We start from the raw sequence: 24,640 nt of genomic DNA, 5'->3' as shown, positions 1-24,640 counted from the left end.
GGCTGTCTATGGCAGAGTTTGGTGAAAAGAAAAGGAACTATTTATTCAAAAGTTATACAGGTTTGATTAATGGTTAAATGTCGCTGTTAAATCTCAAAATCCCCTTAAAACAACCACCTGCACACACACAGTCCTGCCTTCCCCTTTTGTCCAGTCAGGCCAGTCAGGGGTACCATCCTTCAGAAGAAAAAGAATAGAAGTCCAGTGTTTGGCTAGCAGGACTCTTGAGGTTCTCAGCACCATCCAATGCTTCATCATGATCTCCAGCTCTTAATCTATAACCATGTAGCACCTTGTCATGGCCCACAAGCCAGAGCCCTTTCTCCCCCCTTTCTTCCCATATGGTCTTCACGCTGTCCCCCAGAATCTGTGTCCCATTGTCTCTCCCACAGACCCTGTCTCTCCTCTTCTTTTCTCAGTTATATTCTCTAATAAGTCTTTCAAACCTTCTTGATTAACCTTGGTGATGTGCAAAATAAACCTCTTTGCATATGAGGAATGAAGCTATTCTGTTACTGACAAACAAAGTGACTATCAGTGGCCCTGCCCAAACCTCCCATCCCTCATGGCAGCCTGCCCTGTGGTGGGGAAAATATATTTTTCTTAGAAACCCCTATCTCCAGACCCTGTCATAAATATGTCTGGGGGGGGTTCACTGGCTATGCCCCATTACAGGAAGGCAGGACTGGGTGAATTGGTGGGTGTGTTAAATGGATTTTGAGATTTACAAGCAACATTTAGCCATTAAACAAACCTGTATAACTTTTGAATAAGTAGTTCCTTTCTCTTTCACCAAACTCTCCCATTCAGAGCCAAGGGCCATGGACAAAGGGCCTACAACTGAGAGAGCCCGGAGAAGGGGGGAGTCTTTGTTTTAGTAACAACATCTGGACAGCTCCCCCATGGGTCCATTTGTTTGGTAAAGGGTTGAGTTTATTTTCACAGGTTTTAGGACTGAATGGGTGTCACCCTCCTTACTAGACTCTGACTCAGAAAGACTGTTGTAATCTCTTTGCAGTTACCCTTAAACTATATCTTCTTCCTTGAATGATTGCTGTTTAACATTGATTGATAAGCTGTGTGCACATACTATGTATCCATATGTGAGCTAAAGTCAACAAGGTTACATCAAGAAAAGGGTTTGGTGCATTTTCCACTGGAAGGAATAGCCACCTCTTCCCCCGGCAGGCAAGTCCTATCTGGTATAGTTTATTTATTCATCTGCAGTGTCTGGGGAGAATCTGTAGGACAGAACCTCATTCACAGACCAGTGGAACCTGGCTGTGTGTCTTTGGAGAAGGGCAATATGAACATGTTCTCACCCAGAAAATGCAGACTGAGAAAGTCAATGTATTGCTTCCCACCCAAGTTTTAATTTTCAGATTTGAAATATTCATTTAAGAACATTCAGGGAAAAGTACACAATATAGAAGTATAATTAAAAAGTATATTTTACCCAGTAGTGGGAACAGAAGATATAACAAGCATTTACTACACAATATTAATGAGTGCCAGAATGATAAAACTTTCAACATCAAGACTCAGGGACTCTGAGCCTCCCTACAATTTATATGCAGGTGCTCAATTAAATAGAATATCATAATTAAAGCAAAATAAATGGCAGTTCATGAATGGCTATTTTTATATAGAGTTATTGTTTCAGCAAGGCTGATGTCGCAAATTGTTTTACACACCTGTGCAGCTAAGAGTAGAATAGGGTGTGAAAAAGACATCACTTGTCCATTTTCTCCTGTGTGAAACTCACAATGTAATTACACACACTAAGAGGGTTCAGCCAACACTGTGACCATAGAAGCTGTCCTTTTACATGGCTATCTGGATACTAAGATGATTGCCATGACTATCAGTGCACACAGTATCAGCAACATGAGGCCCTGTGGTATTACAGCACTGACGATGTCCCCCGGTAAGAGAGATACTTGAGTCCCATTTGGAACTTATGGGAACACTGCTGGATATGAGGTCTCTTCTTGACCACAAAGCCATGAGTGCATATGTCTGTACAGGAAATTATGCTCAAAGAAATTGACCATAGAATGTCATATAGGTTTAATGTGATGCTTCAGATTTAAAATCATTTATGGAGAAAATGTTCATCCTGTATCAAAGCAACTTAAAAGATCCATAGAATGGAATAATAGAGACTGGTGCATCTTCTTTGACATTTATTGTTATGATCACAGAGCAGGGAACCCTGGGGGTCCTCACTCTGGAGGAAGACCTTACTGGTCTCTGTAAGTCATGTGTCAGGCAGAGAGCTTCTACTCTGCATGTGACTCTTACTGTTTGTGAATCAGCATTGCTATTCCTCTTCAAAAACACAGGACCACATTGTTCTTCATCAAAATGTCAGGTAAATACAGGATATAGCCTCTGTGAGATGAATTTCTATTCCTGTTTAGTTATAATTGTCCTACATTTTTCCCCATTGCTTTCCCCTGCATTGTCCCCTTCATTCTCCCAGTCGATCACCTTCCATGCCCATGAGTCATTTATTCATGTTCTTTGGGTTGCACCTCTCTCTTTCCCTTATTGTCCCCCTTTCCCCTCCCCTCTGTTCACTGTCAGCTTGTTCTCTATTTCCTTGTGTCTCATTCTGATTGATCTCTTGTTTGTTTTCTTGGTTAGGTTGCACTTATAGCTGAGATCATATGGTATTTGTCTTTCACAGCCTGGCTTATTTCACTTAGCATACTGTTCTCCAGTTCCATAAATACTGTCTCAAAGGGTAGGAATTTCTTCTTTTTCTCTGCTGGGAAGAATTCCATTGTGTAAATATGCCACCATTATTTGACCAACTTGTTTACTGCTGGGCACCAAAGTTGTATCCAACACTTGGTTATTGTAAAAGCTCTGCTATAAATATTGGAGTGCACAGGTTGTTTTGAAATTGTGATATAGAATTCTTAAGGTGTAACCCCAGCAGGAGGATCTGTGGATTCAAGGCAATTCTATCTTTATCTTCTTCAGGAAACTACATAATGTTTTCAACAGTGGATACACTGGTCTGTGATCCCACCAACATTGTACTAGGGTTCCCTTTTCTCCAGAACCTCATCAGCACTTGTTTTTGATTATTTTTAATAATGGTCATTCTGCATGGTGTGAAATGACATCTCATTGTGGTTCTAATTTTCATCTCAATAATGGCTAGTGATGTTGAGCATTTTTTCTCCTCTATGGGCCCCTCTGTATGTCCTTAGAAAAGTGTCTGTTCAGGCCCTTGGCACATTTTTAATTGGATTATTTGTCTTCCCTGTGTGGAGTTGTGTGAGTTCTTTTTATATTTTGGAGATCTAACCCTCGTCCATGGTATTTTTTACTACTACAGTCAACAACACAGTTTGTTCCTTTTTAATTTTCTTGATAGTTTCTGTAACGATGCAGAAGCTTTTTAGATTGATGCAGCCCCATGTATTTATTCTTTCCTTTATATCCCTTGCCTAAGGGATGCATTGATGAAAATATTTCTGGGAGGGATAGCTAAAAATTCTCCACCTATGTTCCACTCTAGAACATTTATGGTGTTACAACTTTTATATTTAAGTCTTATATCCACATCAAATTTATTTTGATGGATAGTGTAAGTGGGTGGTCTAATTTCATGTTTTGCATGTAGTTGTACAGATCTCACAGTAAGATATATTGAAGATGATATTTTGATTCCATTTTATGACTCTGCCCCTCTTTTTCATGTATTAATTGACCATTGACACGAGATTATTTCTGATATTTCTATTCTGCTTCATTGATATATGTGTCTGTTCTCAGGCCAGTACCAGACTTTTTTTTTATTACAGTGGTCTTGTAATATTGGTTGATATCAGATACTGTGATACCTCCTACTTTGTTCTTCTTTCTCAAAATTGCTGCAGCCCTTTGGGGTCATTTATAGTTCCACATGAGCTTTTGAAATGTTTTTCTATATCCTTGAAATATGACATTGGCATTTTAATAGGGATTGCACTGAATCTATAAATTGTTTTGGGTAGTATGGGCATGTGGATGATGTTAAGTCTCCCAACCCATGAAAACACAGAATACGCTTCCATTTGTGTTTTCCTTAATTTCTTTATTCAGAGTTTTCTGAATACAGTTTTTTTTTTTCCCTCCTTGGTTAAGTGTATTCCTAGGCACTTTATTTTTCTCATTTCTGGGGAAAATTGATTTTTGTCTTTGTGCACCAAATGGGAACAAAATGAACATACAACCCTCCCTCTTTTTGGGCCAGGCAGCTCTGCATAGGAAAATCCTTCCCACCACACCTCAGTTCCCCTTTAGAAAGTGTCTCTGTGGATGTTGCTGCCACTCTGAGCCACTGTCTGGCTTTCCATACACTCCATCTCTCAGGCAAGTCAAGAGTCTACCTGAGTGATAGTTTCCCACAACGCTTTCTTCTCCCAGACCCAGGTGCCACCAGAATATCCTCAATATCTGGCACTGACCAGGCTGGTGACTCCCATTCACACTTGGCTGCACTGCAAGCTGTGTGTGAGTGTGCAGTTTCTTTCTACTTGGCAACTTTTCACAATCAAGTTACCCCTTGCACAGGTCTGTGGTTTCCTCACACTGTGAGGAAAGGGAGCCACTAGACTGCTACCCCTGCCCCAGCACTTCTTTGATGATGTCCCTATGGCAATTCCATTATCTGTAGCCACACCCAAGGACTTTCCCTGTCTGCCTATAAAATCTCCTTACCGCACATTTTGAGGCATCCCCTGAACACTTTGGTTTCTGAACTTCAATTCAGCTTAGATTCTGTTGACTGTTCACCTTGTATTTTGGAAGATCAGCTAAGTGTCCCAGTGAGGGACATGAGCAAGTGGGCTCACCTTCCACCTAATTTGCTGCCATCTTCTTCCCCACTGTCTGTAGTCAATCCTGAGGGAGAAGAAAAGACCATTTGTGGTGGTCACTATTCCAGCACCAGGAGTCATCATAGGTGTCTATAGCACCTGTGCAATCCAGCAAGTTCTCATCCAAAGTAGTTTCAAATGTTAAATTTGATGATTCCCACACAACAAGGAAATGGATGGATCTCATTCTGACATTACTGAGATATTGGGAGGACCAGGCAGGATTCTTCAGATGCAGTGAAGTAGCTTCTAAGACTTGGGCCAGAAGCCTGGAGCTGGGTTATTTGTGGTCACAGGGTGAGGGCCAGTTGGTGTTTAATGGTCAGGGAACTGTTGGATGAACTGTCTCACCATGGGTAACAGTGTGATAACACAGGCTTTCTTAGCAGTGTGTCCAGATGAGGGCAAATGTGGATAAAGAGGGTGAGGTTTGAAAATTCCCAGATCCAGCATCAAAACCTGAGTTCAGACAACTGAGTCTCCTAATGAATGCAACAATATAAGAAAGGGAGATAACCATGCATTGGGATGCACCACAGTCCGGGATTATGAACAAGCCGATGAGAACAGACCACGGATTAGGCAGGGACCTTGGTGGGGCACCTTGAGTAGCAGTTTCAAATGGCTGAGATTGTTCCCATTGTATTAAAGGTCATGATCAGCTGCCTTCTTCTAAGGATTATAGCTTCTGGAGGGTCTGAAAACCCTGACTTAGACATCCTGCACTGGAGCCATTCTCAAAGGTATGAAGCTCACATTTTCTCCATGAGCTGTGAACTGTGAACCCATAGACTTTTCTGGAATTTTACTACAGCATTTTTTTTTTTGTTAATTTACATGATAAGCTCTCATTTGTGTGTTTCAGAGCCACTTTCCCTGATTCTTCATGCAACTAATAAATCTCCCAGTGGTAGATTATGAGATGCTATTGACGATGACATGTAGGAAGGCTGTCAGAATATGTTGAGAAAGTGAGATAACTAAGTCATATTACAATTAATTTGAGTTTGCTTCTTGATAGGATTTGGAACCCCCACATTATCAGGGCATTTCTATGATGGAGTTTAAAATCACTTAACTTGCTGAGTCAGATCACCCTTTCCAGTACGAGATGCCTTTCCTGACTGTTGATGTCCTGCAAGGGACAAGTATGACCCTTTTTGCTCATGGACTTGGAACTGGAGCATCCACATGAGCTTTGACCCTGCCTCCAGTACCCATAGCACACGTACTCCTCCAGAGTATCAGGCCTGATTCCTTGCAGTGAAATTAACCTTAAGATGCATCTTGGACCTTCATGTCACCCTGGCTTCTCAAATTCCCTTGAATCTTTCTGTCATCATCCCTCATTTTCTAAGAGGGACAGTGCAGCAGTGTGCTGTTTGCCTCTGTACCAGGAAGACCACGATGATGTAGATGTGATCTGGATGTGGGCTAGGTCCCCAACAGACCCAGGGCCTCATGAGTCTGCCACTTAACATAAGCTTTGTCTCTGCCTAACACTTTCTTCTTGTCCTGTTGCTGCCAAGATGGACAGGACACTGTGTCAGAGGACCACAAGCATGCTATGAAAACTATTACTGTTTGTCCTAACTCAGCACAGCCTCTTGTCACTGGTGATTAATGTCCATTTCATGTGATCACATGTTGACTTCTCCACCTGAGTTTAGTGTACACTTTCTGTTTTCTGTGTCCCCTCCTTCTTGATCAAGAAAATAATGAAACATCTGTTTAAAAGCCACTGAATTATTTTGAAAACAAGAGATGAAGTAGGAAATTGAATTAGCCAGAGGTGTTCTGTTCTCACCACAAAATATCATTCTCCCTTAAAAAACAAGAGAAAGTGTCTCTGGCTGTTGTGGTTTTGTGGACTGAGTGCTTGCTTGTAAACTAAAGAGCCTCAGGTTTGATTTCTGTTCAGGGCACATGCCTGTGTTGCAGGCCAGGTTCTCAGTGAGGGCATTATTCGAAGCAACCACATGTTGTTACTCTCCCTCTCTTTCTCCCTCCCTTCCCATCTGTCTGAAAATAAATAAGATATTTGTTAAAACAAAATACAAAACAAAGACAGTGGGTGGAGGCAATGTCATGGATGAACTTTGGAGCCACAATCCCCAGAGAAATCAATCACCTTCAGAATCACAATGGCTGTGTGCTTTCATGCCTGGGAGAGATAGGTTGTTCCAGGTCCTGGAGGCAGAGTAAAGCAAGGGGTGGCTGGGGCAAGAGAAGGAGACAGGAGCTTATTATTTAATAGGCACCAAGTCTATTATTTTGGGAAAGTGAAAATTCCTAGATAAGGATAGTGACAATAGTTGCAGAACCGTGTGAATGTACTTAATGTCACTCTGTTCATTTAAAATTGATTGGCACAGGGAATGTTAGTTACTGTATATTTTAACACAAATGTCACACCAGCACTGATGATAGATGTGCACATGTTTTCCAAGAGAGGTGGTGGCTCCTGCCCTGTAGAGCTGGAACAGAGTCAGTCCTGCAGGCAGAGACTGACATGGAATTTCATTCTGAGGAACTTAATTTTGGGCAGGATCCTCAGAAGGGGTGTTAGTGAACCATGGGCATTTCCAGGGATTTGGGACACCAGAATAGGGGAGCCCAGTTCAGGATTTGAGGACACAGAGTTCTCTGGGATGAGAGCAGTGTGAGAGGTGAATGCGTGGGAAAAGGACAGCTGGTGACTCACATCCTGAGAGGGTGCAGGGCATTACAAGGAGCTGGGTTACTCATCAAGGAACATGCGATGTGGCTGTCATGTCATCAAGACCCAGAATTTTCTAATTCACTGTGCCCCAAGGATGATGTGCAGGGTCACAAGAATGCCCATGATGCTCCCCACACACAGAAATGTGCTTCCTAGATTGAACCTCCATTCATAGAAGGCACTTTGTCCCCATGGATTTTCACATTGTAGAGTCCTCTGAGCAGGCAATCAACAATCCCTCTGCTCTCACCTGCAATGGGAGTGAGAAAAATAACAAGACCTTCAACAGTCCCACTTAATTTGGTCTAATGATCACTAAAGCTTCTGGAAAACTGGGACACACACACAGAGGTACTCACCTGAAATGCATCCTGGGCAGCCTCACAGGGACAGGTTCAGGAGGAAAGGGCATGTCCAGTCTGAGGGCCTTCTACTGCAGGTGAGGACACATGACACTGGGCTCACCAGGGCCATGGACAGGCTGTGAGTTCTTCTTCTCCAAATTGGTGGAGGGGACAGAAGTGGGTTACAGCACAGCTGTCTGCTGATTAAAATAGACATTCTCACTACTTCTCTCCCTTGGGGTCCACCTTTATTTCCATCATACTGGTCATGGATGGTTGGTGCCCAGGGCTCCTCACCCATGTCTCCCAGCACCTGCAAGCCTGTGGTGCCATCTCTGTCAGAGAAGCCACCTCGACCCTGCATGGCTGCTCAACCCCTCACTGTCAGCTATCTTGTTGACAAGGGAAATTCCCTGGGATATATTTCAAGTTGCTGACTGCACTGTTCTTCCCATTCCCATGTTACAGGAGATGACTGATGTGTCCTGAAGAGAGAATGATGGGCTAGCAATGTTAGTTGAAGGATTTCAGGACCTAGCATTTAAGGGTTTCTGAAACTTTGAATTACTTTATGTAAAAATGCCATTTTTTAATCTCTGCAGCTGTTGTGGGTGGTGGTGACCATTAGGTGTGGCATTCCTTACCAAATGTCACAGTGCTGTTTTGAAAGGATGTAGCACAGTGAGCACATCCTTCACTGCACATACAGAAGGGGAAATATGAACTCAAGCAGATTCCATCAGCTGAACGGACCATAGGTTTTGTCAGGGAATGACCTTAAAACATCACGGGGACACACGCACAAGAAATGCAAACTATTCACACTCCAGGATGGTAAAGCTAGATAAACCCATCTAAAATGTTATGTCAACAAGGCCCAGAATTCTTCTTGTTGAGGAGACCTTTAGGATTGTCCTGGATTGAGCCCCACTTTCACAGCTGGCCCACTTTCTACTCTTTTTGGTGATACAAGAGCAGGAAACAACCTCTGCTGTCTCTGGAAGTTTTCATAGCAGTGTTGGCTTAAGATGATACCAGTGTGTCTATCCCATGTATGCAGTTTAATACCAAAATGTAACAAGATTCATTTGAAAGTATCTGATGTCAACATGCAGCTGTCTTGAGACAGCAAATATCTGAGTGAAGTAGACATTATACAGTTTTCCATATATATTTTTAATGTAAAACCATAACCTCAACATGGGCATATTATAACAACTGTTTTGGATTCCTCTTTAGATTTATTCATTGAGGGTTCAGATGGGATATCAATTAGGTTAACTATGCTCATTTTGGCATAATGATATATGATAGCATTTTTAAATCTTTTGTACTATATATTTTTTTGTGTTAAATTGCACCCTCACATTATTCCAGTCCCCAGGATGTATGGGTGTTTCCAGAGTTTCTCAACTATCCCTGTGATGGAATTACCAGGAGATATGAGAGCCCAGTAGGTTTGTAAAGAATCCCAAGTCATACACTGATCCCCAGACCTCTGTTTCTTTTCTGATTTTTTTCCTGGTTGATAAACCCTAGGAATTGCAGTGTCTTCTAATATTTCTGCTGATTTTACGTCACATAAAGGAATAGATGCTGGTGGAAAGTTCTATTATCATACAATGCCCTGGTTACCAGCCTCCTGGTTTAATATTGATATTCGATCCATCAAAAAATAACATCAGGTTCAGGTTCTCCATGAGAGTCTCTAACAAATTGACACTCAGTACTGAATTTCCCCTGATGGAAATGACACCCATCTCCAAGGTGCACCATACAGGTGTGTCGATCTCACCTGGAACCCAGGACATGGGTAAATTATAAAGTCAGTGCTTTCTATCTGAGTGACTCCAGATATTATGTGTGGATGTTTCAGGAAAAATAGAGTCAAGTTGCATTGATTATATTGATTAAACAATGAGAACAATCATAACATAATGAAATGACAATCCTGAATGTGTGTCAGCTCAGACGGGGTTAATTCTTCACCCATGTTAATTCATCCCTTTGGATGGAGTTTGTTTTCACATTTTGCGCATTAATGCATGTGCTCAGTGCTTCTGGTTCAAGTTCAGTCACACCCATCATGTTTAGCTGTGGAGGCAGCACTATCAAGAGTCCCATGTAAACATGAATAGGGACTCTGTGAGAGAGGAGATGGTTCTTCTAACATTATTGATGAACAAAGGGGGGTACAACAGATGTAATCTTCTGCTCATGATTAGAACTATGTCACATGTTCACATAGTCACAGATACTGATGCACAGATACTTAAGTGTGTACTGATACATAAGACTGAACCTCCAAAGATGAACAGTTTATATAAAGTTGCATCTACCAGCTCAAGTAATGGGAGGTTATTTGAATGATTAATTTATTTTGTATAATCATTGGAAAAATAAAAAAAATATTGTTTTCATATAAATAAGAGTTTAGTTATATCTATTATTTCATGTTAGTGATTGGTATCAAGATTTCTCAACATCAATTTCCATAATTTAAGAATGCACCCCTAATTATCAACCTACATCCTCAACTAAGTAGATCTTGTCATAACATACTTTCTTCATTGTCCCTAAAGTTCAAACCTGGGATTACCGCAGTGTCTAGAGAATAAAAACAAAAGTTAGCCACTGAGGCTGCTGCACATTCAGCACCAAACTTAACTGAAGGAATGTGACCTAGGAGCACTGTCTGCTTCTCCATGGAGTTCACACTTCTGTCTCCAATGATCCACACAGATATTCTAACTCTTCCAACACTGAGTATATGAGATCTAGGTTCACACTCTGTTTTTACTTACTACTCTGATAGCTTTGTAATAGAAATAGGATGATGAAACTTCACATCTCCTGAACATTAACCTCCTGCACTTTTAATTTTCCTTCTGGTCATGGGAGTTGATTTCCTTGATGTGTTCATTACTGGTGACTTTCAAAATTATGTAAAATGTTAAATCCCTCAATTTTTTAATGAAAATTTACTATCCTAGGTCATGGACCCATTTCTGGAGCATGTGTGTCAGCAGGGAGCAACAGGCTCAGATGTGAGGAGAAATTCTAAACAGGTATGGTTCCTTGGACTAGTCACACTATGGGACCCTGTCCTTCATGTCATGGCCCAAACCCAGATCTCCCCATATAGTAAAGGGGCATGCAAATGGGGCCCCTCTGCTCCTGAAAAACAGCCCAACTTCAGCTCTATAGCTCAGGGATAGGAGCTCAGCTTAGTATTCCCAGGTTTTCTCAGTCCCTGGTCAGGACAGAACACAGACCATCCACCATGAAATTTGGGCTCAGCTGGGTTTTTCTATTTACAATTGTAAGAGGAATTTATTGAGAATGAGAGAAACTGAGTATGTGAGTGGATATGACAGAGAGAAATGGTGAATGCAAGACAGTTTCCTGACCTGATTCCTTTGTATTGGCAGGTATCCAGTGTAACGTGCAGCTGCTAGAGTCGGGGAGGCTTGGTGCAGCCCGGGGGGTCTCTGAGACTCTCCTGTGTTGCCTCCAGATTCAGCTTCAGGGGCTATGGAATGCAATGGGTCCAACAGTCTTCAGGGAAGGGGCTTGAATGGGTCTCACATATTAATAGTAATGGTGGTACCACGAAGTATGCCGAATTTGTGAAGGGCCAATTCACCATCTCCAGAAACAATGGCAAAAAACATGCTGTAGTTGGAAATGACCAACCTGAGAGGTGAAGACACAGCCATTTATTGCTGTACTAGAGACACAATGTGGCTTGAGCCCAGGCACAAACTTCCCTGAAGGAGGGGCTCTGATCATCAAGGGGAGTTCATGGTTCCTGAACTCAAAGACGATCCCAGAAGCAGGTGCAGTTGGGGATTTGGGCTGGTTTCCTGTGTTGTTTCGTCTTCTTGTAACAGTTTGTCTCAGGGAATCTCTCTGGATTCCTGATTCTGCCCTCACATCTGAAATATGAGTTAGACGATTCTGTTGCAGAGAAAGACAACATTCTAACATGGACATAAAGCATATCCCCTTTAAGACACTCTTATGCCCAATTCCAATGAATCATCATACCCTCTGGCCCACATCAGCTAAATCTAACCAGAGGCTATGCCTGACCCAGCAGTGTAGCCCCAACACACACAGCACATGATCCAAGCTGGCCAGCACCCTGGTATGTGCATGCTAGTTAGTGAGCACCAGAGACATATAAATCCAACACCAAAGGACAAAGACCTGCAGTGGTGATGGCCATTGTCTTGGATTCATGCTCAGTGGACAAAGAGTAGGTGACACTACACAGAAACACAGAGGTACAGGAACAAACAACAAACTGGTGTGGATGCCCAGGCTCACAACAGACACACACATACCAAGGGGGCATGTTGCATTTATCACATATGGAGTGAAAGTATGGAGGACAGGAAAGGCCCTTCAGCAAGTCAGACATTGTTTAATAACCCCTCCTCCCCTCCCCCCCAAAAAAAGAGACTGGCTCACAGCTTTTCCTTTGTTGAGGTTTTTGGGAAGGGGCATTTTGCTTAAAGGGGCTTGTATGGTTTCTATCTCCTAGGATATTTAAAGAGGAGACCTATCTTGCCTGGTATGGCTCAGTGAATTGAATGTTGGTCTGTGAACCAAAAGATTGTTGGTTCGATTCCCAGTCAGGGAACACGTCTGGGTTGTTGGCCAGGTCCCCAGTAGGGGACGTACAAGTCCCCTGTGTTTCTGAACACACTGATGTTTCTCTCCCTCTCTTTCTCCCTCACTTCCTCCTTTGTAAAACTAAACACACACACACATACACACACACACATATGCGCGTGTGTGTGTATATATAAATATATAAAAATATATATAAATATATATGAATATATATATATATTCATATATATATATATATATATATATATATATATATATATATATATATATATATATATATATATATATATATATATATTTAAAGAGGAGACCCAACTTTTCTTATCAGATTTCCTGTATGGGGCAGATGGAGAAGAGGCAGGAATGAGCTGTCACTTATCAGCAGTAAAGCATAAAATAAAATGTCTGACTGCGTATTTCACCTAGCAACCAAGTAAATGAGCAGAAAATGATATAAAGAATTATTATGTGTGGATATCAACTATATCTAGAGAATATGAGAAGACAAACAAATGTGAGTAAGCAAATTATCATGATGATGATGTTGATGATCATGATCATGATGACCATGCAATGGACGGAATCAGGTGTCTGGTGCAAAGAAACTATGGCTTCTCATCCCTGAGCACCCTCACCAAGGACTCTCCCAGTAAGACACGCCCTCCGTTCCCTGTAAATGTTGAGATATTCCATAAATGGAGCCCCAATGAGTTATGAAGCTCTGGTGAGTCTTGGTGTGTCCAGAGGAGTAATGGTCTCACACGTGTCCAATTCCAATGCCCTGGGTATGTGCCATTGTATGAATACAGTTTATAAGCTATCCCTTGCCCATCCATTTGCAATTACATGTCTCTTATTTTCCTTTATCTTTACTTGCAGAAACATAAATATTTCCATTTTTAACAAACTCCTGTCCATAAATTTCTAGGTATTTTCTAAAGATGACATAATCTATCTCTACCATGCCTTGTACTTACCTTCACGTCTCCTCTTAAAAATATTTAATCTTGTATGCCTAGTAAAATTGAGCTTATGAAAATAAGTCATATTTCTGTATGTGAGTAAAATTAAGCCCAGCATTCTCCCCTTACCCAGTTCCAAAGAGTCTGTTCTAGTCCCTGGTTCTGCTTTAACCAGTCAACATGTAAAATGGAGGCTACCATTTTCTTGGGAGTTCTTTGTGGAATAAAACACCCAAAAAGAGATCTACTAAAATATTGATGCATTAGACTTTGTTGAAGTTAAATTAATTTGTCCCAACAAAGACAAATTAATTCTCTAAATGGACAAATGTGAACATGAGAATATAATTCCAAATTGTAAGCGTGATGGAATAAAGTGTTTATTATATATTAAGAAGGTTATATGTTGTGTGGAAAAAAAATAGAATCATCTGAATTCAGTCACCATCCTGAGGACAGGGCCAATGGTATATGAAAATTGATACTTCCTGATAGGGTAGCTGTCCCTTTTACTGTGAACAGATCTATTCTAGCAACTCTTTGTTTCCCTCTCACTAAACCCCAATATCACTGGCAATACTAGACTCATAAAACAAGTCTGTTAAACTGCTGCCATTGTAATTTTAACATATGAAGGATTGTGACCTCGTCACATACATAATAATCTATTTTCCATTTCTAGTTTTGTATTCATGTAAAAACATGATTTATTACTCATGTGATTAGTTTTGTGTTTCAGCAATGTGTCCTCAGGTTATTCAGGTGCTCAGGTCCTCAGGTAAGGAGAGAGTTTTCACAGGAAGTTGAGACACAATCAAAACTTCCAGTTACAAGAATACAGGGTGTCACTCCTGCCTGTTTTCTGGAGGGAGATACTCAGATGAAAATGATGCCATAAGGAATCAAGATGGCAGAGGAGTGAGTGGAAGTCATACTGACCTCCTCCCAGGACCAATCTGGAATTACAACTAAATTTTAGAGAAATCACCTGGAACAATTGAACAACAGCGAGAGAGGAACATTGTAACCTATAAGACAGAAGAATTGGCGTTAGCACAATCTAACTGGTAAAGGCTGTGGTAGAGGCTCGAGAAAGTGGGCAGGGCACCTACAGGCAGCTGCACCAGAGCCGGAAAAATACACTGAAAATAGCCAGCTCCAAAATGCAGCAGGGTTGCTCTCTGCCAGAGACAGGGAGCTGGAGACTCAAAGAGCCATTTAAAGGGTCAATGCATAAATTTTATTTACAGCCACTTACCCTGCTCTCTGTCAAAGGTCGGGGCAGAGTGGGCTGCAGATGCCTGAGGAGAGACTGGGGAAGGAGGCTTTGGGGAGAGAACTGAGAGAGTTGCTGGTTGGATCTTGGTGCTGATTCATCCCCCAGAAAGCAGTCTCCATCTTGCGCAGGCAGGCCACTCTTATGAGTGACCAGTATCATGAGACGACCCAATAACCCTGCCCTCAGGAGGTACTCCTCCCCTCCTTGAGCTCTCTAGTGCACAGTGACTAGACTAATAGCTGAAGGAGACAGACACAGACAGTAGATTCTGGGAATTCTTGAACAGACTGCCAAAGGTCAGACAGGGAAAACATCTGGCATCATCAGAGACAGGTCCAGAAAGCAAATTCAGCAGGCTCCTAACATAGAAGTTCATACCACAAAGTCAGGGAATCAATAAAGATCAATTTAAGAAGCAGAAGCAAAAAATGAGCCTCAAAAATAATGGTAATACAAAGAAATATCTTCCAGTTGAAGGGAAAGAAGGAATCCCCAGAATGAGAACTAAGTAAAGAATAGGCAAGTAAACTATCAGATATTGAGTTCCAAACAATGACCATAAGGAAGATAAATGAGCCAAGTGAGGTCAGAGAGAAATAAAAAAATATATGTATATATAATAATGCAGGGAAATTTTGAGGAACTTACTGCAAATAATATCATCATGAAAAAAGACATAGGAATGATCAGTAGAGACAAGAGGAAATGAAAAATACAATTTCTGAATTGAAGAACTCATTAGAATTAATTAAGACCATGATAAGTGAAACCAAGGACTGATTCAGTGATATGGAAGGCAAGGTAGAAAATAGCTCCCTGAAAGAACAAGAACATGAAAAAAGACTCAAAAAGAATGAAGAGGCATTTATAGAAATGTAGGACCACCTGAAACTTAACAATATCCATATACTAGGGATACAAGAAGGACAAGAAGAGGAATAAGGGATAGAGAAACTGTTTGAAAAAGTAATGATGGAAAACTTCCCTAATTTGAGAATAGATAAAGTCACACAAGTCCAGTAAGCACAGAGGGTCCCATTCAAGAGGAACCCAGTTTAGTAAATGATAGTAACAGAAGGGTTTTCCTAAGTAATTGCAAAGGAGGCAAAACATGTGAAATTCAATTGAGTGCAACTCAACATGCATAAAAACGAATGATTCCCTGGCTTTTCTTTACACTCACTCACTGTCTCAAAATACCAACTGACATTTTTCACTCTGAAATTAATGAGCACAAAAATTGAAATATCAAATTCAGAAGATAGAGTCCCATGTTGCAATTAATAAAAAATAATATATAAATCTGCAAGAAATTGTCAGGTTTTGTGTCCTCATGTCCCTCTTCTCTTCTGAGACTAGCCATAAACTTACAGCTGAGACCTTCCCAGCTCAATCTTTTCCTGGACTGAAAGGCATGAGAGTCAGGCTGCCTCAGATGCTCAGGGTAACCATTAAGGGCCCAGTGGCCTCTACAGTCCTGTCCTGGGACATCTCCTGGTGATTTATTGGCATCTTCACTGAAAAATCTTCTTTAAAAATCCCACCACCACTCAGATGGAGCTCACTCATCATTCTTCCTGGACAAACTGAAGGTCGAATGCACGTCTGTGTGAGTTCTTGAAAGTTTCATTTGCACTTTAGTTCATTTTATTTCCTGTTCTTCATACAAACCCTGTTGCTGGTCTCCTGGCCATGTCAACCCACACACTGCTGCACAGCACACTGTGAACAAGCATTTTGTAGTCTTAGACATTGGTGGACACATTTGTCTTCTGGAAATAGTCTCTTCCCCTTTAGTCTGGCTCATCTGCCTGGTACATTTATTCATACTTTTAAATGTGTCCTCACAATTTCCTGACGTTTAATGTTACAATATAAATTTCATTCATCATCTGTTTTAAAATCTGGCAATATGATTTACACTGCAAAGTACAAGCCAATGTATTAATCCATTAAATGAGCCTCACTGTCATGCTCGGGAAATGTGTTCAGTTGCATCAGAAAGTCCAGGAAAGCAGTGATCCTTAGAGAACAGTCAGGATTGCTCTACACATTGTAGTGCCCAGAGAGTTCACAGTGAGTGTTCCCCAGCACTGACCTTGGAGTCAGACCAGGGCTGCCTACCACCAACGCTGATACAGCCTTGGAAGAAAGTCTTATCTTCAACCATATTCAGTCAGGTTATTCTCTCTATTTTCCCCAGGAAGCTGCCAGTTTGTGTCTTTAAGGTCTATTTTTGCATAGTACGATGTTGGCATCAATCCTCTTAAGTTGCTTGGTAGAGAATCTCGCACCATAAATATTTGATCACGTTTGATACCTAATCGGTTTCCCCACCCACCACCACCCTCTGGTGATGTTTGATCACACTGACCTGCATTCATTATTTCATTAATCTACTTGATTATTTCTGTGCTGGCAGCATGGCTGAGACTTTATAATGGATTTAAATGTTTTAATATTTTATAGTGGACCTTGACATTTAAAAAAATAAATCAATCAGTATTTAAGAAAAGAAAGAGAATGAAGGGACTCCTACCTTTTGCAACAGCATGGATGGAAGTGGAGAATATTATGTTAAGTGAAATAAGCCAGCCAGTGAAAGACAAATACCACATGATCTCACTTGTAAGTGGAATCTATTCAACAAAATAAAGTAATGAAGAAAATAAACCACAGGGAGAAAAACATGGAGCAGGTTGAAAGTGACCAGAGGGGGTGAGGAAGGAGGACAATAGTAGAAAGAAGAAAAGGCTAGAGAAAGAACATGTATGAATTGCCCATGGACATGGAGAAGAGCATGGGAATTGACTGCAGGAGAAGGGGCAAGGTAGGATTGGTGGAGTGGGGCAAAGGGGGGAAATTGTGACAACTGCAATAAACATGATTTAAAAATTTAAAAAGAGGTAAAAATAAATAAATAAATATATCAAATTACCCTGGCTAGTGTGACTCAGTGTGTTGAATGTCAGCCTGTGGACAAAAGGGCCATGGGTTGGATTCCCAGTCAGGGCACTTGCTTGGGTTTCAGGCTAGGCGTTTGGTAAGGGGCCTGTGAGAGACAATTACATGTTGATATTTCTCTCCCTTTCTTTCTCCTTCCCTTCCTTTCTCTAAAACTAAATAGATGAAGTCTATAAAAAATAAAAGAAAGGCATGTATCAAATTATCATGGTGTTCACATTAAGTTTACACAATGCTATATACTTAAAATTGTAATTAAAATTTTATAATATAAATTTAATTAACAATAATTTAATAAAAATAATTTACTTATCTATATCTACATCGTTAACTAAACATATATAGTCAAGATTGACTTATATTTGTGTCCCCAATGTGTCAGCATGGTTTTACATCAGTCGAGAGAATAAAAACAGATATAGGCAGTGAATCTACTGCAGATTCCACAGCAAACTTCACTGAAATAACACGACCCAGGAGCGCTGTCTGCCTCTCTGTGGAGTTCACATTTCTGTCTCCCAGTGAATGATTAACACAGATGCTCCACCTCCTCCAACTCTGGGTCTATGTGCTCTAGGGACACACTCTGTTCTAAGTTCATGCTCTGATCATTTTGTAGAGGAGATGGTGTCAAATGGAACTACCCATTTCTCCTGAGCACAAGCCTCCTGCACTTTTAATTCTCCCTCAGGTTTTGAGAGTTTGTTCCCCTTGTTGGGCACCTTATTCATAACCTTCAAAGGCATCTCATTCCATCTTTACCTTTATTTTCTATATGACAATTGTGATTTTTTTTCTACCATGCCTACCTACTGTCAGTGTGACCTGATCTGGTGTCCCACTACAGTTTATTAATATCCACAACATCACAACTGTTTTTGATTCCAATAGACCTAATTCTTTCTTTCCAGGGATTGTCGCAACTAAGTAGACCATCCAAACCCACAGAAATGTTTGCACACCTATTATATATTTTATGGATGAGCAGCAATGTGCACCAGTTTCCATAGAGACTCATATTCTCCCTATAGTAAAGACTGATCCACTTACATCTGCTCAAACGAAGGGGCCAGAGACCACCTGACGAATATGGGACTCACCTGGTTCTGGATGTAAGTGTCTGTCTTCTCCCTACTGCTAGCCTGTAACAGGCCAGTCCACATGTTCAGGTTCTAGCAATAGGGCATGGATGTTCTTCTTGAGATGCATCCTCCAACTTCTGGTGACTCTTCAATAACCTGCATCCTGGTACATAGAAGTTATTATGTAATTCATCCAAAAATATTGAAAACCCAGGTTGAATATTTAGTATTCAAGGAATTATTCATGTAAGGAAATGGAACGAAGTGCCTTTTGAATTTAAAGCAAATTGATCTAAATCATTCAATGAAGAGATGAGGGTAGTGGAGTTATAGTGGGTGACCTGTCCCAGGCGTGGCCTGCCAGAACTGGAGAAGGTATTCATCATGTAAGCAGAGGTGCAACCTCAGAGAGCAGCTTCCTAACTTCAAGGCAGATAATGATACTAATAACAGTGTTGAACACGTCTAATGGAGTTGACATCCTTTTATGGCGTTTACATGTCAAGTTGCCACTGCAATCCCAAATCTATGTGTCAGAAGAAAACACAAATGATGAGGTCAAATGTCCCATGCCCCAGCCTGAGGACAGGGCCGTGCTGTCCTCTCCACTGTACTTACTCACATGCCCTCAGGCACATCGTGTAACTCAGTTACCACAGTAACTGCAGAGCAGCCCCAGCGGCCCTAGTAACAGGGCCTGGTGCCTGGGCAGGGAACTTCCCCTGTAGATGGTGAGTATGTGCTCTGTGCTCAGCAATCTCTCCTCAGCTCTAGAAACAAGAGTCATGAAGGGTCACCCCAAAGAGTTCAAATGTTTCTGGTGTGTTACATCATGGACACTGGGATGTGTGATTGTGGTCAGTAGAGCAGGTGACAGGCATCATCAACTTGCAAGCCCAAGACCCAGCTTGGGATGTCTGTGCTCCAGGTGCTGAGAAGGGCTTATGTCCCTCAGGTTCTCACCTAAAGTTGGAGTCCATAGACTGATGATGTCCTTGTGGAGACTCACTTGTGGACAACAAAGAAGCAGGAATTGGGTTGCCACCATGACAAACATGCTAGGGACAACTGCCCCGCAGCAGATATTGGGCCTAGCAAGATGCTGGTCTGCGCAAAGTTCACAATCTGTGTGGCACAGGGCCACCATTAGGGGGCTCTATTGTCATCACAAACCGGTCTTAGCACATCTCCTGAGTGGTTATGCTTGCAACCTGCACTCGAGAATTTAATATCCCATTTTCATCATTCTGTAGTATGTCTCTCACTATTATAGAAAATCTGCTGGCATATCCAGACCTGTCGAGTACCCCTGCATCCAGGCAGAGACACTCTTGTCCACCTGTCCTGCCAGGGACATTCAAGACAGGGAAGAGGACCTCCGCTGGGCTGTTAAGACATGACCGCAGAGCACAGGCATGCAAATGGGGTCCCTCCCCAGCTCATGAAAACTAGCTCACCTCCTGTCCCTGCACAACCCTGGGGGGAGCCTCCAGTGTGAGCCCATCTTCAGAATCCACACCATGGGGTCCGCACTCCTTTGGGCTTCCGTTCTCATTGCTGTCAATGGTGCGTCCTTTTGCAGGAGGTTCAGTGGAGACTGTTCCTCAGGGACTGTTCTCACACTCTTTTTTTTTTCTTTTTACAGGTGCCTTGTGCCAAGTTCAGCTAATGGAGTCTGGGGGAGGCTTGGTGCAACCTGGAGGATCTCTGACCCTCTCCTGCAAAGCCTCTGGATTTACCTTCACTGACTACAACATGAACTGGGTCCGCCAGGCTGCAGGGAAGGGGCTGGAGTGGGTGGCAGAAGTGAGCAGTCCATCTGGATCAAACCAGTGGTACGCTCCATCAGTTCAAGGAAGATTCACAATCTCCAGAGACAACCCGACCAACACAGTTTCTCTCAAAATGACCAACCTGAAACCTGAAGACACAGCCATGTATTACTGTGCTAGACACACAGCGAGGGGAACTCAGTGTGATCCCAGACAAAAACCTCCCTGCAGGAGAGAGGAGGCTTGGGTGCAGAGGGCACCCAGGGCACCAGGGGGTGCTGAGGACCCAAAGAGGAGAGCATCTAGCCCAAGAGGAAATAAAGGTGCTATTTAGGTTTGTTTAGTTTTGTTTTACATTTTGGTGTTTCCTTTCCCTGCTCAGCAAGTCTTACTCAGAAAATTTTCTTTATTTCCAACTCCTTATCTTCTTTTGCCTTCCAGGTTAAAATTTAGAAGAGATGTTAAATTATATTATTTTATATACATTTGAAGTTAACACAACATGAAATGCACTGTTTTAAACATTTTAAATTGTACAATTCAGGATTCTTTAGTGTAGTTCTATGGCTCTAAAACTATCATCACTACCTAGTTGAAAACATTTTTGTTCACTTCAAAAATATTTCATGTCTGTAATGGTTCTGGAGTTCTGGCCAGTATGGAGGTGTAGGTAGATATCCTTTGCTTCCTTACACAACCTCTGAATGACAATTACTTAAAAATATTTTTGTTTGTGGATAAGAAAATAATGAAAGGGTATTATTTATAGGTTATAAAAATAAAAATGTTTGGAAATCCTTCATATTGAACTGAAATATTTGCTCTTCATTTGCATGTTACAGAATCATCCACATGTTACACAGTGAACAGAAAATCTGCCTTCCTATGCTCACACAAATCACATTTACTGTTATTCTTATCTCCCTCAGAGCCTCGTTACAACAAGGCGAGAAGGTGCAGCCTCCAGTCAGAGCAATAATAGCATTGACTGTAGGCTCCTCTTGAGTGGGTATCCAAGAAGAAGGTCAGATCTGTCCTACAGTGAACTGTCTTTTTGTCTACTCAATGGTGCTCTTGGCACATGGACATTTCATCTTGGCATTAGAGATCTCTATGGACAACAGGATGGCCCAGAGTGAGTGTGAAGCAGAGACCTATGAGATGTGTTCATCTCATACCCATGTCGACAGTATCTCTGACTCCTGAGGTCTGTGACCCAGCTTGCATTCCCATTGGTAATGCAATGTATGAAGAGGATTATCCCCCTTAAACAGGGTGTGTGTGTCTGAGACTTATGAGGACGATGTGAGGCAGATGCACATTCTATTTGAAAACTTTTTCAAGGATCTCCAGAAATCCTTCTCATCTCACACTTTAGTATTTTCACATATAATTGAGGACGCTGTGCAAACTGTAGGACACATGTAAACACCCACAGTGAAGAAAATCTGTGGCACTGATGGAGAGATGATAACAGACTTGTTAGGAATCATCCCTTTTGTTTCAGGGACAGTAGCCTGGATGACAGGCAAGAGGACCCCAAGGCTGGAGCTGAGCAAAGAGGTCTTGGGAACACAGGCCACTGGGGAGAGAAAACCAGTTCCCCTGGCAGAGGTGCAGCCTCTGCCTCTTTCACTTCATCCTGCTTGGCCCAAGAGAATGGCTGGTGAGTCAATAATGTCTAAGACTCCTTGATGACAGGACAACCTAAGACAGGCACAGTCACATAGGAGCCATCAGGGAAGGACTTGGGGGACACAGAGAAGAAACAAAAAAACCCTCAGCCCTCAGCTTTGTCATGGCTGGAGTTCTCATTCTTTCTGAAAGAGGTATACTTATTTCTTGGCTGCTCTGTTCCCATAGTCTGACTCAGGCTTGAAACAATATGAGAGGCAGGTACAGTCTTCAACTTGATTGAGTGGTTCCTGGGGGCAATTAGGCCTGAGAAATGAATGCATTAAAATCTTTGAAACCTGTTTTGGTAAGAGTGCTCTCAAATTAATCAGTACTGGTGTTTGGGGTCTGGGCATACAATGAGTTTATTTTCTCAGGTTTTAGGGCTGAATGGGTGTCACCCTGTCTACCAGACCCTGACTCAGAAAGGCTTTGTAATCCCTTTACTGTTATCCTTAAACCATATCTCCTTCCTTTAATCATTACTTTTTAACATTGTTTGATAAGCACTATGAACATGCTATGAATCCATATGTGAATTAAACTCAATAAAACCACTTCAAGAGAAGGGCTCAGGGTATTGTCCACTGAAAGAAAACACCGTCCCCTCTCCTGAAAGGCAAATTGTGTCTAGTAGAGTTTATTTCTTCATCCACTGCATTTGGAGATACCCTGAAGGACAGATCCTCCCCTATCTGGCACCCAAACAGGGACCCACAATATCTGGACCTGCCTAAGAGGATATGAACCATATTTGTGGACCACAAATTCCCTGGAATGGTGTTTCAGCATAGCTTTCATCCCCCGTAAGGGACCCAGTGGGATCATCACTTGTTTGTTATGCTGCAGGTGCATGTAAGATGAAGGAGAAGGGGGTTTTCTTCCAGGGCCATCTCTTGTGTCTGTGTGTTTTCAGTCTTTCTGCCCTTCTTTTTCTCTGCCTCAGGTAACATCTTTCAATTCAAATTTAATTCAAATACTCTTTGCAAGATTTTGCTCTTTCTCCCTCAAGAAGTTGCCACACTTTGCAGGCACGGGTTGAGTTTTTAAAAGCCACAAGGATGCTCACTGCAATAAAGATACCCATGGAAGAATAAGCTGGATGTTGACCAGGAAAGAACACTAGGTTTCTCACCAGCTGCAAGCAAAACTTCATGCAAAAATAGGCACAGTGTAAAGGAATTCTCAATCCTACCCCTGTGGCACATTCCCTACCTAGGTTTAGTTCTAGAGATGAAAAAGCAAGAATCTAGCTTGGATCAAAAGTGCTGTTTTTTCTAGACCTTTTCTCTATTCTCCCTCTGCTTTCAAATATAATTTGGAAGTTTCCAGCAATGAAGTATTTGAATAGTCATGAATTGAATGAGTGTTTTGGTCCCAGCCCAACTTCAAAGATAAGCGGCAAATCCTCCCCCTGGTCTGGAGGTTCTTGGGTGCCCCTACATGAGTAGGAGCTGCATGGGGATGTCTATGATCAATTTCTAAGATGTACAGGGGCATCACAGAGAATTCCATAGTATTTAGCTTCTGGATCATCTGGGGACATGGGATATAAGACTTGTTCACTCAGTACCCTGAGTCTCCCTAGCTGTTTTAGACAGTCAGGGGAGAAACCAAGGCACGTTAGAGGGTTATGGATAACCAAGGGGTTAAACTCTTGAAAGTTCTCCTCACCAGCACTATATTTTGACACACTACACTTATCTCATTCCCTAGCAATTAGTCAGAAAGTGCTTAAAAATTAGATAAGGTGGGGTGGAGACAAAATAAGGTGAAAGTAAAAATGAAAATAAAAGCATCTCAGATGCAATAATGAGCTCCAGGCTATCTAGGGAGCAGAAGATGGACTTTCAACTGCATCAGTAGCTTCTTAAGGCAGCAGGATGACAAATTAAAGTGAAAATTCAATCAGCATATTGGAGACAGTAAAGAAATGCTGCCCTTGGTTTCGAGAGAAATGTTCTCTATATTTAGATGTATTGGAAAAAGCCAGGCAGAAACTGAAATGGATCTAGGTACATAGGACCTCTATAGGACATCAGAATTGATTAACTTGGAACCTAGACAGAATGGCTCTCACCCTTATTCACACTAAAATCCTTGTCATCTGGAAAGCTTAGACTTAAAGTAACGGGCCCATAGGACAGATACAGGCATGAGCACAGAGTCTAATTGCAGGGACCCACTGCAGTGAACAGAGAAGGATAACTCCTCTCTTAGCCCTCCTTCTGCCCTGCTTTGGGACAACATGCAGGAAGATTTACCACCTCTGCCTCCTCCTCCCTCAGATTCTCCTCTGACATTTACACAGACTATGACTATG

The 24,640-nt window shown here is 41.8% G+C and overlaps 2 gene segments (V, D, J or C); both read left to right on the top strand.

Moving 5' to 3' along the window:
• Window positions 1–20,271, top strand: part of LOC129076575 (immunoglobulin heavy variable 3-9-like) — a 59,796-nt gene extending 39,525 nt beyond the window's left edge. Inside the window, 1 exon segment of the V gene segment in view lies at window positions 20,125–20,271. Within this exon segment, the coding sequence occupies window positions 20,125–20,271 (147 nt within the window).
• An 85-nt stretch (window positions 20,272–20,356) lies between these two features.
• On the top strand, window positions 20,357–21,096 carry LOC129076574 (Ig heavy chain V region 914-like). The segment is given in 3 exon segments: window positions 20,357–20,437; window positions 20,517–20,830; window positions 21,085–21,096. Coding segments are annotated over 3 exon segments (372 nt in total).
• Window positions 21,097–24,640: the final 3,544 nt, after the last annotated feature.

Source organism: Pteronotus mesoamericanus, unplaced genomic scaffold, assembly GCF_021234165.1.
Source record: "Pteronotus mesoamericanus isolate MK-2021 breed Mesoamerican mustached bat unplaced genomic scaffold, CSHL_Meso_final contig_61, whole genome shotgun sequence".
NCBI classification, from domain to species: domain Eukaryota; kingdom Metazoa; phylum Chordata; class Mammalia; order Chiroptera; family Mormoopidae; genus Pteronotus; species Pteronotus mesoamericanus.
This window is presented reverse-complemented; position numbering and strand designations above follow the sequence as displayed.